At 41.5% G+C, this 15,291-nt stretch overlaps 1 protein-coding gene across 4 annotated transcripts in view; it reads left to right on the forward strand.

Annotated features, from left to right (window-relative positions):
- The window catches only part of LOC126356330 (iduronate 2-sulfatase), a 181,127-nt gene that overhangs the window by 66,330 nt on the left and 99,506 nt on the right, over window positions 1-15,291 (forward strand). For 2 of the 4 annotated variants that reach the window (XM_050007310.1, XM_050007309.1), the window contains exon 4: window positions 1,087-1,236. The exons of the other annotated variants lie outside the window; for them this stretch is intronic. In XM_050007310.1, the coding sequence (XP_049863267.1) occupies window positions 1,087-1,236 (150 nt within the window). The remainder of the gene's footprint in view (window positions 1-1,086; window positions 1,237-15,291) is intronic. 4 annotated transcript variants of the gene reach the window in all.

The following is a 15,291-nucleotide window of genomic DNA, read 5'->3' on the forward strand; positions in this document are numbered from 1 at the left end:
CAAAATGATACAGCCAAACAACACAACAAGCAGAAATAGTAATTTACCAAGGACATTAAATGCTTTTCAGTAGCATAAAAATTTCATTGCAGAAGTTGATAATGTCACTTGCATTGTGATGTGGAAAAAGTGAAACATGGCTCAGGATCTGTTTTAACAGCAGAAGCTTCTCAATTTCATAATTTTCAATTATTTTTAATGGAACATGCAATAAAATTGCAGTTTTTGATACACATGGCACCTGCAAATCCGTATACCCATGGAACCATCTTTCATGACTTTGTGAAGAAAATTGTAACAAAGAATACAAAAGAGGACAATCTTGTTGATGTTGAATATATACAAACAAGGGCACCACAAAACAACAAGGGGCATTCAGTAAGTAATGAAACACTTTTTTTTCAGAAAGTAGGTTGGTTTCATTCAGGATTTCAATACACCACAGTATCCCCAACTCAGTTGCTATACCACTTCACTTTTAACATAATCTCCATTCAGTGTGAGGTCTTACGCCACCTTACTGGAAGGGCCTATATGTGTGCAAGGTACCACTCTGTTCATTCTTATGCCAGATAAATGTAGTCAAGTAAATAAGATCAAAAGCTGCTACTCTGAGAAAAGCTCTTACCGCTTCACTTACGCTATACAGTTATTCAGATAATTTGTAGAATGAGTGACTAATAAGATCTTTTTTATTATTTTGAATCAAACTGTTATGGATTCCCAATTTCTAGCTTCGTCTTAGAAAGGATCTTGTTGAATATGTTCACTCTGTAATTTATAATTACAAATTTCATAAAAATAATTGTTAATAATATACCTGTTATTTTATTTTAAATCATTAAGAATTTAAATTTGTCTTGTCTCTGCAGTTTAGTTCTTAACAAACATTACATCAGAGTATGAAATTACATTGTATACTCTTCCCCATGAGGTTATGTATAAGATGTATGATTAATTTACATGTAATTGCCATTTAGCATTTATTGTCCATAAAACATTCATATTTTCATTAAGTTGCTTATTTATTTATGTATTTTGTGAACTATCATCAGTGGTTTCACATGTTCAATTCTTCTGTCCAAGGTTATCATCCACTAGCATCTATAAAAGTTCCTGTAAATCACATAAGAACACCTACACTACCAACAGTAGCATGGAATCCATGGACAGACATTAGAAGGAGGGATGACATAGCATCTCTTAACGTTTCTTTCCCCTTTGGACCAATGCCAGGTACAACATTATTCCCAGATGTTTTTCTTCTGTAAAATGTAACAAAGAGGTACATTTATTTCTTTGACAGAATATAAACTATTTATACACATACATCACCCTGGATTGTCCCACAATTCTTCACTTAAAAAGTGTTATGTGGAATGAATTTTAATGATTTAAATGCTGTCAAAAAATCTACCACTTGCATAAGTGGCAGTGTCTGGTTATACACTAGAGTAAGCTCTTGTGTCAACTTGAAGTCATAATCATCTGACTTCTTATAACGAGTTATTTTAGAAGAAGCAGGCTACATGTAAATCACTTGAGAGGTATTTTGTATGTATGTTTTACCTAAGCATATGAACTGCCATACTCAATTCCAAATTTTTAAACAACATGGTAACCTACAGAAAGGTAAAAGGACAAATTTTTATTTATATCTACTCTGGAAGTCACTGTAAAACCATGGCAAAGGGTACATTGTACCAGTATTATCCATTTACTCTCCTGTTCTGTTCAAGTATTTAGGGAAAAATGACTGTCTATATGACTCCGTATGTGAAGTAATCTCTATTATATTAATTGTCCCTTCATGAGATATGAGGTGGTGCACAGTTTTCTTTGAATACAGATTATCTAAGTTCATGAAAAAGGGATTCATTAAAACTATGTTGTCTTTCTTCCAGTTGCTCCCATCTAAGTTTCCCAAGCACCTCTATTAAAGTTTTGTATGAACTATACCAATCTGTTAAAATCCTAGTAGCACACTGCTGAATATATTCATTCAATGTCTGTTGTTATGACTATTTGAAAAGGTATCCAAATACTTGAACAATACTTAGAATTAGTTACACTAATGCCCTGTATATGACTCCCTATAGAGATGCATTCAACTTTTTCCAGAACCTGTCCAACAAATTTAATTTGTCTGTTCTCCTACCCTAATGCTGATTTCATGTGAATATCTGGTATTTGTGCACTGGTATTTATGTATAAACTTACTTAGTTTCATACAGGGACTTTGTATTCATGAGTACCAATGAGTAATTCTCTTTGACTGTTGTTACAGCCTACAGTGAAGTAACACAGAAGTCACCAAATTGTCTATAATTGCATAACATCAGTGCAAATTTTTAATCTCCTGTTGAAGTTATTTCTTTGCTCTTGGATCATTGCCATATAATCATATTATATAACTCAGCTTGCCATCTAGGAAATTCACTGTGCATTCTACATGTCCACTCCACAAAGGCACTTGTCACAGTAGCTTAGGCTAGCTGAACTGGTACAAACCGCAGGACCGTGACTGGTACTGACAGCTTTCTGATCAGTACTAACTTAGAGTATCTTTCTTAGCTGACAGCAATGAGTTTATTCTATTGCCTGCTTTTGCATATAAAAGTTAATGGCTGGTTAATCTAACTCTGAATAACTCATCATCATCATCATCATCATCATCAATGTTCTGCCAAAAGGCAGGTTTTCACATAGCAGTTCTCCAGACTGTCTGGTGTTCTGCCATCGTCTTCAGGTCTGCATAATTTCCTTTTCCTTTTATGTTGTCTATCATCTTGTATCTCCTTCTTCCTCTCAGTCTTCTCCCACAAACCAATCCTTCCAAAGTATCTGCTAGCAAGCACTCCCTTCTCAGTGAATGTACCAACCAGTTCTTTTTCCTTTCTCTTACAACCTTCAGCAGACATCTTCTCTCACCAACCCTTTCCAATACTCTTTCATTACTCACTCTTTCCATCCAGCTTATTCTCTCCATTCTCCTCCACATCCACATCTCAAATGCTTCTAATCTTTTTACTTGGCTAATCGTAGATTGTTCTATTTTAATATTGGACAGTCTGCGTCTTGTACTGATGGCCATACTCTTCATTTTTGCTGTGTTTATTTGAATCCCATATTCCACACAAGCTTCATTCAGATCTTTCAGCATGTTATTCACTGTCCGCTCACTTTCTGCCACTAATACTATGTCAACAGCAAATCTTATATATTCTATTCTCTTTCCACCAATACATATTCCTCTTTTCCCATCTAAGCCTTTCACAATAATCTCCCCAACAGTGGGGAAAGGCAACAACCTTGTCTAACACCTCATCCAATGCTACCTTCTTCTGACATTTCATTTCCAATCCTTATCCTTACTTTCTAGTGTAAATATAGATTCTGTATCAGTCATCTCTCTTTCCAGTCTACTCCTTTCCTCTTCAAAATATCCATCAGCTTGTTCCACTGAACTCTGTCAAAAGCCTTTTCTAAATCTATATAAAAAAAAAAAAAAAAAGATTTTTCTCCCTTTTTCCATATATCTTTCCCCTATAGTTCTTAACAGGCCAATAGCATCTCCTGTGCCTTTCCTCTTCTAAATCTGAACTGCTCCTCTAAAATCCCTGTATCCAGCTGGCCATATAGCCTTCTATTCAACACTCTCAGCAAGACTTAAGCTGCGTGAGAAATTAGACTGATGGTCCGGTGCTCTTCACATTTTTTAGTGTTTCTCTTTTTCTCTATTGGTATCATAACTGTTGCAATGAAGTCCTCAGGCCATTCCCCTTTGTCATATATCTTGTTACAGAGGTATACTGTTTCTTTTCTTGCCTTGTTTCCCAGACTCTTAAACAGTTCTGCTGGCAAATCATCTATTCCACATGCCTTCCTATTCTTCATCTCCTTCAGTGCCTTTTCTACTTCTGCTTCCAAGATGGTAATCCCTTACCATCTTGCAGCACATATTGCTCCTTTTCAACCTTAATTTCCCTTTGCATTTCATCCCCCTTATACAAACATTCAATATATTCTTGCCATCTGTTCAAAACCTCCTGTGGTTGTTCTGCTAGAGTAACATCCGCTCTTTCTATTTCCATGTTATTCCTCTTTCTTTTATGTCCAAAAACTCACTAGCCAGTCTATACATCATTTCATACTTTCCCTCTTTCTCCATTTTCTCTATTTCATCACATTTCTGTTTCATCCATTTTTCTCTTGTTTCTTCAGTTTCTCTTCTTAATTCATTATTCAGTTTCCTGTACCTCTTTTTGCCTTCTTCAGTTTCTACACTTTTCCACTTTCTCCGCTCTTCTATCTTTTTCAACATGTTTTCTGTTATCCATTCTTTCCTGTTGCTTTGGGATACTCTAATTCCTAGTACTACTTTGACAGGGTCCATGAGTACTTCCCTCATTTTTATCCATTTGTCATTAACACTTTCTCAACTCTACGTCTTTGCCGTTTTGCCATAAATTTGTTCTCCAAATTTGATGCCTTTCTTACCTCTTTGAGTCTTTCTATGTTTAGTCTTTCCTTTGTTTTATCTCTCCAGACTTTTTTCAACTTCACTCATATTTCTCCCATTACTATGTTCTGGTCTGAATTTATATCCGCTCCTGGATAAGCTTTAGCATTTTTCAAACGGTTCCTAAACCTTTTTGTATCAGGATGTAGTCCAACTGATATCTTTCGCTATTCAAATTTGATATACATGTGTAACATCTCCTTTTGTGGTGTTCAAATAATGTGTTACCCACTGCTAATGAATTTTCTTTACAGAAACTAATCAGTCATTCACCTCTCTCATTTCTTATTCCTAATCCAAATTTTCCTACTGCATCTTCATCTCTTCCTTCACCCACCGCTGCATTCCAGTCGCCCATGATGATAACGCAGGCATTTCTATTTTCTTTCTCAATGAGTTCTTGTATTTTCTCATAATATTCATCCACTTCCTCATCTCTATGCTGGCTGATTGGCATATATACTTGTATTAATACCAAATCTTTTGAACTACCCTTCAGTTGTATCATCATCAGTCTTCCATCAGTACCTTATTTTTCAACTTTTGTCCTACCAATATTCCTACTCCGTTTTCACCACTCTTGATTTCCCCTGAGTAAAAGAGCTTGTAGTCTCCACTTTCTATCTCCCCATTTTCCCCCCATTTCACTTCACACAAACTGAAGGCATCTAATCTGTTCCCTTTCATCTCCTGTTTTGCATTCTCTAGCTTTCCTGCTTGCAGTAGTGTCCTCACATTCCATGTTCCAATCCTTATCTTTCCTCCCTTCACTGTCCCTTTCTTCCTTTCAAATACATCTACTCTCAATGTGTTCCCCTCCCAGAGATTTGAATAAGGGGAAGTTTTAACTCCGTAATCTTTCACATGGAGAGACATACCATGTACTGCTTGGGAATGTAATGTGGTAGTTTCCCATTGCTTTCCACATAGGCAGTAGGATGGCCAGCCTAAAGTCAGCTGCTTACCATGAGTCAGACATTGTCTGTAGCCACTGCTCTGGGGTTCAGTCACTACTTATACTCTTTTTGTACCCAAAGAGAAAAGGTGCCTCTTCCGCCAGCTCCGCCTTACCAAAGTGCACCTTCCCCGCCTTCGCTGCAATTGAGGTCTTCACCGTATCCCTGCCAAGAGGCCCTCATGAGGTTCTATCACCTGGGCCAGGTGAATCAAGGTTTTTTAATGAGGTGTTACTCCTCCCCCTCCTTCTTTCTGAACCAGGCTTGGGACCAGCTATGGCGGAGTTTGAATAACTCCAAGAGTAGTAATGGCTCATGAAACGTGAAGCAAAACTCACCACAGTGAGGACCACACCAAATGATGATCATAACATTAGTGTACGCAACACTGCATGCTGGGCTAAGATTGTAATGACTGAAAACAAGTGAATAATGGTTCAATGTTGTACACCATGTTGTAACTTCTATCTAATCTGCTTCGCTCTTCAGCCACCACAGTGAATGTCTTTTTGAACCATACATAAAATGGTGTTATATGCACATAGTTATATTCAGACACTTATATTACAAGAAATGAAGCTACATAACATATCTGAGTGTTGTACTACCCACATAAAACAACATTTTTGACATTGTTGTTGTTGTTTTGAGGTCATCAGTTCAAAGACTGGTTTGATGTAGCTCTCCACACTAGGCTGTTCTGTACAGGTGTCATCATCTGTAAGTAACTAGTGCAACCTACATCTGTTTGGATTTGTTTACTGTATTCATTTCTTGGTCTGCCTCAACATACACCTAGAATATTTCTAGAACACATTCCTCCAATACCATATAAACAGTTCCTTGATGCCTCAGAATGTACCCTGTCAACCAGTTCCTTCTTTTAGTCAAGTTTTGTTATAACTTTCTTTTCTCCCCAACTCTATACAGTACCTCTTCATTAATTACATGATCTACCCATCTAATATCCAACATTCTTCTTTAGCACTACAGTTCAAAAGCCTCTATTCTCTTCTTGTCTGAATATTTCTCTATAAAAAAACTTCCTAATGGTTAAATTTATATCCAATGTCAACAAATTCCTGTTTTTCAGAAATCCTTTTCTTGCCATAGACAGTCTGCATTTTATATCCTCTTTTACTTCAGCCATCATCAGTTAGTTTATTGTCCAAATAGCAGTGCCTCATTTCATAATTTAATCCCTGCAGCAGTGTCTGATTTAATGTGACTACATTCCATTATCCTTGTTTTACTTTGGTTGATATCTTCTAACCTATTTTCATAACAGTATCCAATCTGCCCTTCCAAGTCCATTGCTGCCTTTGGAAGAATTACAGTGTCACTGACAGATGTTGAAACACTTGCACATTTCCATTAAATGTTACTTTCAGTATATTAAAATATGCAAACAAATTCACAATGGTACTTATATTGTGATAGTGTCTTTCCTGTAAGTAAATATATAAACTTTATTTTATACTCAGATTTAATTGGATATATTAATAGATTGGGCTCATTATCTAGCAGATAATGAGTTGTTGTCAAGCATGAATGAAACAATAGTTGTTCTGTTCTCATAACTTAAAGTTCAGGCTATTCCAAAATCTCCTCATATAACCTCACAAAAATTGTTTCCATTACAAAACAAACATAGAAAGGTAATTAAAAACACCACTGTTGAGATTTTGCAGTTTTTGAATGTACAATGTTGCTGAATTAACTTCACAATGAACAAGTTTTTTTGATAACAAAAGCATGCACTTGCAAAACAGAACTGGGACATGTAACTGAGCTAAAGAAGTGCTACAGAGCACTGCCTGCAAAGAACTGATTTTCGGTGCACTTTTTACATTTATTTATAATTCATATTTTGGCACAGAAATTTCTAGAACAATTTAGTATTTTTAACTACATGTTTTTAATAACTGAAATATGAGTATAAACAAAACTCTATACATTGATGAGTCAAACATTATAACCACCTGTTTAATAGCATTTGGTCCACTTTCCAAACACAGTACAGCAGCTTTTCTGCTTGGCATGGATTCCACAAGTTGTTGAAGAGTTCCAGAAGTATGTGGCATCAGGCGTTAACTCACAGATCACTAAGTTGCTGAAATTTATGGGACAATGATTTGTGCACACACAGCTGACGTGCGATATATGTTCCTATGGGTACAGGTCAGGGGCATTTGCTAACTAAGACATCAATTTAACTTCACTATCATAGTCGTCAAACCACTGCAGCATGATTCTGACCTTGCGTCGTGGAGAGTTATCCTGCTGGAAAATGTCATTGTCATCAGAGAAGTCCTCATTCATGGAGGGACCCAGGTGGTCTGCAATAATGTTCGCATAGTTCATTGCTGTCATGGTGTCTTTGAGTTCTGCCATAGGTCCCATAGAAGCCCAATTTAATGTATTCCATAGCATAATTCTGCTCTCACTGGCCTGCATCTGTGGCAGGTGCACATTTCAAGCAGCCATTCGCCTGTGTGATGGCATGTAAGGACCCAACCATCAATCTGTGTAACTAGAAATGTGATTCATTCAACAGGTAACACATTTCTACTGATTCACAGTGAAAACTCATTGATGCTGTGCCCACTGAAATTGTAATTGATGATGTCACTGGGCCAACACAGGAATGTGGAGGGGTCATTTGATGTGGAGCTTAATGTTCAATAATGGCCCTTGAACAGTGTGCTGTGAAACACTTGTACCTGTACCAGCATTGCGTTCTTTTGTCAGAACTGCCACACATTGGTGCCTATCCTCGATTACAGAGAGAGGATCCTCTGACCACTACATTTTGTGATGTGATGTGGACATCCAATACTATACTACTCATTATTTCACCATTCTTCAACCGCTCTCCATAGGCATTCACAGCAGTAGTACACAAACAGCTGACCTGCTTTACCACTTCAGAGATTCCCATTTTTAGCTACAACGCCATAACAATGTGACCATTGTCAAAACTCCTTGTATCAGTGGATTTCCAGGTTTGACACCCATGTCTTTGCTGTAACGACTGCTCATTCAATTCTCTTCCACTTACATTCTTTCTTTACTATGTCACATGCCTGAAACACCACCAGGAAGCATTCAAACTCATGGTGGGCAGTGGTCATAATGTTTTGGTTTATCAGTGTATTTTCTTGTACGAGAAAATTAGAGAAATAATCCTTCCAGAAAGCTTAACTTTTAAAGTTTGAAAACTTTTGAAAAAATGTGTTTTTTGACAACATAAAGCATTTGAAATACCAAGAAGATGATACAGTTTTTGTAATTCGATACATGAAAATTACTTGTAGAACTTTTTATTTAGAGTATAACCTACATAACATCCTTTGTTTACTTTTTGACCTTCATTACTTTTACTTTAAATAATTTATGTTTGACAAAATAAACTGTATGGCTGTAGTCAGCAGGGTGAAATCTAAATCTTGTAGAATGAATTTCCATGTATAAATGCGTAAATACAATTTTTTTTTTAATTTGTCAAATAGCATCTTGCAACTAACATTTTTAACAGAAGTTTAAAAAGAAAACTGGTTATTAATTTCATATACATTATCATTTTGATCATTTTTATGTACCCCAGATGAAGCAGTAGGACAACTAACATCAGAAAAAAATTATTGTTATAACCTTTAATCACAATAATTGCGTGGATTTTCACACTCTCTCTTAGAAACAATAGCTGATCACATGATTACAACTCAGTCTCTCGTATTCGACTGCTGTGCCGTGACATGCGGCCGGTGCCGTTCGTAGCTAGGTGGCGCTCCCGCGCTCATCTGATTTGCGGAGCGCCTCTATCGCCGTTTGTGCTTACTGTCGTGGCGGCACTGTTAAATGTCGTGGCACTATCACAACACTTTTCCCCCCTTGAAAAAAATAAACACTCACTTCCTTGGAGACATGGACAGCGCAGAGACATCCATGGCCTCTTGTGAGGCCCCGAGGAGATCCCGCGCAGAGACACGGGAGTATGGTCGAAAATGTCCAGGACGGAAGCTCGTGCGAGGAACGTGCCTCCTGGATGAGATGATGGGTGAAAACTCCGGAGCAGCATCCATAGGTGTCATTGACCTGGGAGTGTGCTCCAGCGAGATGGGTCCCGGAGAAGGCGGCGTCGCGACTGGGGCCGGTAGCGGAAGCGGCAGCGACGGCGGCTGCATCAACACGGACGGTAGATCGGCAGCAGCGACAGGACTGGCGTCTCGAGCTGGTGGAGGCGAAGGATGGGGCGGTGGCACAGGCGTGGCCACCACTCGTGGGCGCATCTGGTCGTAATGGCGAACAACTGTGCCGTCGCCCGTATGGATTTCACAAAGCCGGCGGCCACGAAGAGCCTTGACCACCCCTGGAATCCATTTAGGGCGAGATCCATACCCTCGTGCCCACACGTCGGCGCCCACAGAGTATTTTCCCGCACTAGGGGACACAGTACAAGGCCTGACAGGGTGAAGCAGGTGCAGTAGAGTGCGCGGTTGGCGGCCATGCAAGAGTTCAGCAGGGCTGCGATCACCCAGAGGCGTGAAGCGATAAGAACTCAGAAATTGCAGCAGGGCGTCATCTGTGGAAAAATCACTAAGGAATTTTTTCATCTGGCATTTGAAAGTGCGGACAAGGCGCTCGACCTCCCCATTCGATTGCGGATGGAAGGGAGGTGCGGTAACATGATGAATCCCTTGTCCAGTACAAAAATCACGGAAGGCCTGCGAAGAGAACTGAGGGCCATTGTCCGTGACGATCGTGGATGGAAGACCTTCTAGCGCAAAGATTTTGGACAAAGCCAGCGTCGTCGCCGCAGTGGTGGGCGACGGACATCTAACAACAAATGGAAACTTCGAGAAGGCGTCAATCAACAGTAGCCAATAGTACCGAGGAAGGGGCCAGCAAAGTCGGCGTGCACCCGTTCCCATGGCTGAGCTGGATCAGGCCACGGAGAGGGCATTGTACGAGGTGCCGCCAGTTGTTGAGCACACTGGCCACATCAGCAACCATATGGGTGATGTCCGAATCAATGCCGGGCCAATAAACGTGCCTGCGGGCCAGGGACTTAGTCCGAGAAATACCCCAATGGCCTCCATGCAACAGTTTGAGAACATCTTTGCGAAGAGAGGCTGGCACCATGACCCGTGGAGATGCGCCATCCGTGGCCAGAAGTACAACACCATCACGAACAGACAGACGAAGGCGCAAGGCATGGTAGTTGCGAAGGGGATCCGATGCCCGGCCCCCGGTCCTGTCTGGCCAACCTCGTTGAACAAAACCGATCACCCGACGCAGGACCGGGTCCCGCGCAGTAGCTGACGCGACCTGCGAACCTGTAAGTGGAAAGCCCTCGACTGCACAACGTTCTTCCTCATCAATGTGGAAACAGAGGAGTTCATCGCGATCGAAAACAGGGTCGGGGCCCATCGGCAATCGCGACAATGCATCCGCGTTTGCGTGCTGGGCCGTTGGGCGATAGTGAATCTCATAATGAAAACGAGACAAGTATAAGGCCCAACGTTGCAGGCGGTGAGCTGCCTTATCCGGAAGTGACGCCGAGGGGCTGAACAGAGAGACCAGCGGTTTGTGGTCGGTGATGAGGTGAAACTTAGAACCATACAAAAAAACGCTGAACTTTTTTTGAGCATAAATGATAGCGAGCGCCTCCTTTTCGATTTGAGAGTAACGCCGTTGCGCCTCGTTGAGGGTCTTGGAAGCATAGGCAATAGGTCGTTCCGACCCATCCTCATACCGATGGGCGAGAACAGCCCCTAGGCCATACTGTGACGCGTCAGTCGCCAGAACCAAGTGCTGACCCGGACGGAATGTGGCAAGACAAGGCGCCGACTGCAAATGAGCCTTCAGGCGGACAAAAGCCTGCTCACACCCGTCGGACCAACAGAAGGGGACGTTTTTGCGTAACAGCTGATGCAGAGGATAAGCTACCGCTGCTGCGGATGGAATGAATTTGTGATAATAAGCAATCTTGCCTAGAAACGCCTGAAGTTCTTTGACCGTAGACGGCCGGGGTAGATCGTTAATGGCCGCAACGTGCTCACGGAGAGGGCGTATGCCCTCACGGGACAACTGGAAACCAAGATACTCAATGGAGGGTTGGAAGAACTGTGACTTGTCCAGATTGCACCTCAACCCAGCCGAATGCAAAACCCGAAACAGTGAACGTAAATTACGAAGGTGCTCCGCAGTGGAGGCTCCCCTGACAACAATGTCATCCAGATAGTTTGTGCAGCCGGGAACGGAAGCCGTGAGCTGTTCCAAAAACCGCTGAAAAATGGCCGGTGCGCTAGCGACGCCAAATGGTAATCGCTGGTACTGATACAACCCACAAGGAGTGTTGATAACGAGAAATTCCTTGGAAGGAGCGTCCAACGGCAACTGATGGTACGCCTCCGATAAGTCAAGTTTGGAAAAGAACTGGCCCCCAGCGAGCTTGGTAAACAACTCCTCAGGACGAGGAAGAGGATAAGTGTCAATGACGCTCTGAGCGTTGACAGTGGCTTTAAAGTCACCACACAATCGCAGACTCCCGTTTGGTTTAGAAACCACCACGATCGGCGATGCCCAGTCGCCGGAGGTAACCGGAAGGAGAATCCCTGAAGCTGTTAACCTGTCTAGCTCAGCCTTGACAGGTGCACGCAACGCCACTGGAATAGGGCGTGCCCGGAAAAACTTAGGGCGAGCCGTAGGTTTAAGAGTAATGTGGGCTGCAAAATCCTTGGCACAACCCAGACCAGCAGAGAACACGGACGAAAATTCACAACACAATCCATCAAGCTGTTGATACGGAATGTCCTCAGATATGAGGTGCACATCATCATCAATGGAGAACCCAAACAACTGGAAAGCATCATAACCGAACAGGTTTTCAGTGCCCGCATGATCCACCACATAAAACGTGAGGGGCCGAACAACAGACTTGTAGGCAGTGGAAGCATCAAACTGGCCCATGATAGGAATTTTCTGCTGATTATAAGTCCTCAGATTGCGCGTAACTGGAGACAAAGGAGGGGAGCCCAACGCCAAATACGTGCGAGAATTAATGAGAGTTACTGCAGAGCCAGTGTCCACTTGCATGCGGATGTCTTTATTCAGAACACGAACAGTAACAAACAACTTATTTGTTTGAGAAAGCACACAGTGAACATCCATGTCCGACGCCTCGTCCTCGTCGACAGGAACTTTATGGGACTGACACACAGAAGCAATGTGGCCTTTTTTCCTACATGAATTACACGTGGCCCAACGTTTTGGACACGCTGCCCTGTCGTGCTGTACGAAACAACGGGGGCAAGAAGGAAGCGCGGAACGAACCGGCTTCTGTGGTTGCTGGTTTCGCTGCGAGCGTTGCGGCCCAACGCGACGTTGTTTACGCGAGTGAACCGCCGCCACATCTTCGTTCTCCTGTGCAACAGGCAAATTGTCCTTGTCGAGAGTTGACTGTACAGCGCCTACATCACACCACGCGTCTATTTGCGCGCCAGCAGCGTGAGACACTTCAAAGGATTGAGCGATGCTTAGAACTTCCGACAACGACGGGTTTGGCAGTTGTAGGGCACGTTGCCGAACTTCTTTATCAGGAGCAAGCCGTAGAATAGCATCCCTAACCATTGAATCCGCATAAGACTCGTGATGAGTGTCCGTGACAAACTGACATTTCCTACTCAGGCCATGTAGTTCCGCCGCCCAAGCCCGGTAAGATTGATGGGGCTGTTTACGACACCGGTAGAACGCCACGCGGGCGGCAACGACGTGGGTGTTTGTTCGATAATAGGCAGACAATAAGTCACACATTTCTTGGAAGGACAGGGAGGCTGGTTCCCGCAGAGGGGCTAACTGAGATAGCAGCTGATAGACCCGAGGGGAAATCCAAGATAGAAATAACGACTTACACATAGGAGCGTCGACAACGCCGAAAGCCAAGAAGTGTTGCCGCAAACGCTTCTCATAATTCTCCCAGTCTTCAGCGGCCTCGTCGTAAGGAGGGAATGGAGGCGGAGAAGAGGAAGACAGACGATGAGTAAGCGACGTCGACAACGCCTGAATCGCTGCCGTCAGCTGTGTTTGTTGTTCAATGAGCGCTTGCATAAGCTGTTCCATGTCTGCCCCGTCACGAACACGCAAATCCACAACGCGGTGAAAATATCCCGACCTCGTCGCCAAAAAGTGTTATAACCTTTAATCACAATAATTGCGTGGATTTTCACACTCTCTCTTAGAAACAATAGCTGATCACATGATTACAACTCAGTCTCTCGTATTCGACTGCTGTGCCGTGACATGCGGCCGGTGCCGTTCGTAGCTAGGTGGCGCTCCCGCGCTCATCTGATTTGCGGAGCACCTCTATCGCCGTTTGTGCGTACTGTCGTGGCGGCACTGTTAAATGTCGTGGCACTATCACAACAATTATGTTTGCTTATTGTATGAGGAACTGACTAAAAAACATGCTCCAGTTAATTATAGATGGGTAAGCAAAATATTATTGCTGCATAAATTCATTGTAAACATGTATCATGAATTACAAGATGGAAATTGTATCACATAGTTTGAAATAGAAAGTGTTATTGATCTGTTCATATTGCCAATCTGATATTTATTCTGGTACTCTACAAGCTTGAAGTTTTTATTTCTTCTTCCTGAATTTTGATTCCTCTTCCAAATTTATCCTTGTTTCCTTTATCACTTGCTGAATGTACAGATAAAAAAGTATCAGGAGTAGGCTACAAACCTGTCTCACTCCCTTCTCAGTCACTACTTCACTTTATCCTTTGATTCTTTAACTGTTGCCTTATTTTTGTGTGAGCTGTATGCAATCTTTCACTCCCTGTATTTTATTCGTGCTGCCTTTAGAATTTCAAAGTGTGTATTCCAGCCAACATTCTCAAAAGCTTTCTCTAAGCCTACAAATACTAGAAACATTGGTTTGCCTTTCTTTAACTTAACTTCTAAGATAACTAATAGGGTAAGTAATGCCTTGCATGTTCCTACATATTTGTGGAACCTAAATTGACCTTCTACAAGGTTGGCTTTACAAATTTTGTAAATAATTCTGTCTGTATTTTGCAATCATTGATAATTAAGGTGATAGCTTGATAGTATTCACTTTTATCAGTACTTGCTTTCTTTGGAACTGTAATTATTACTTTGTTCTTGAAGAAGGTATTTTTCCTATCTCATATATCTTGCACAGGAGATGGAATAATTTTGTCATTGCTGGCTTTTCCAAGAATCTCAATAATTATGGGAATTAATGTCTAGTCCATGTGCTTTGTTTTGACTTAGGTCTTTTAATGCTCCGTCAAATTCTCAGTTGATTCTGTCAATCATTGCTCCCATCCCATCTCGTCTTCATCTGCTTCTCCTTCCCTTTCTATAGCACTATCTTCAACTTCCTTTCCATTGCAAATGTCCTCTGTAGATTCCTAGCACATTGCAGCTTTCCATTCATTGCTTAGAACTTGCTTGTCATCTGAGCTCTTGATATTCATACAGTTGCTTCTTGTTTCTCCAGAGGTCTCTTTAATCTTTCTATACGTGAAATTTATCTTTCACCTAGTTATACAAGCTTCTATAGACCTGCATTTGCCCTCTAGCCATTACTGCTTAGCCATTTTGCATTTTCTGCCAGTCTCTCTTTTTTAAGACAGCTGTATTCCATTTTTCCTGCTTCACTTATATATTTTCTCCTTTTTTTAATTACATTCAACATCTCCTGTGTTATTCACATGTTTCTACTGGACCTTTTCTTTTTACCTGTTTGGTCCTATACCACCTTCATAATTTCATCTC

Source organism: Schistocerca gregaria, chromosome 3 (genome assembly GCF_023897955.1).
Source record: "Schistocerca gregaria isolate iqSchGreg1 chromosome 3, iqSchGreg1.2, whole genome shotgun sequence".
NCBI lineage: Eukaryota > Metazoa > Arthropoda > Insecta > Orthoptera > Acrididae > Schistocerca > Schistocerca gregaria.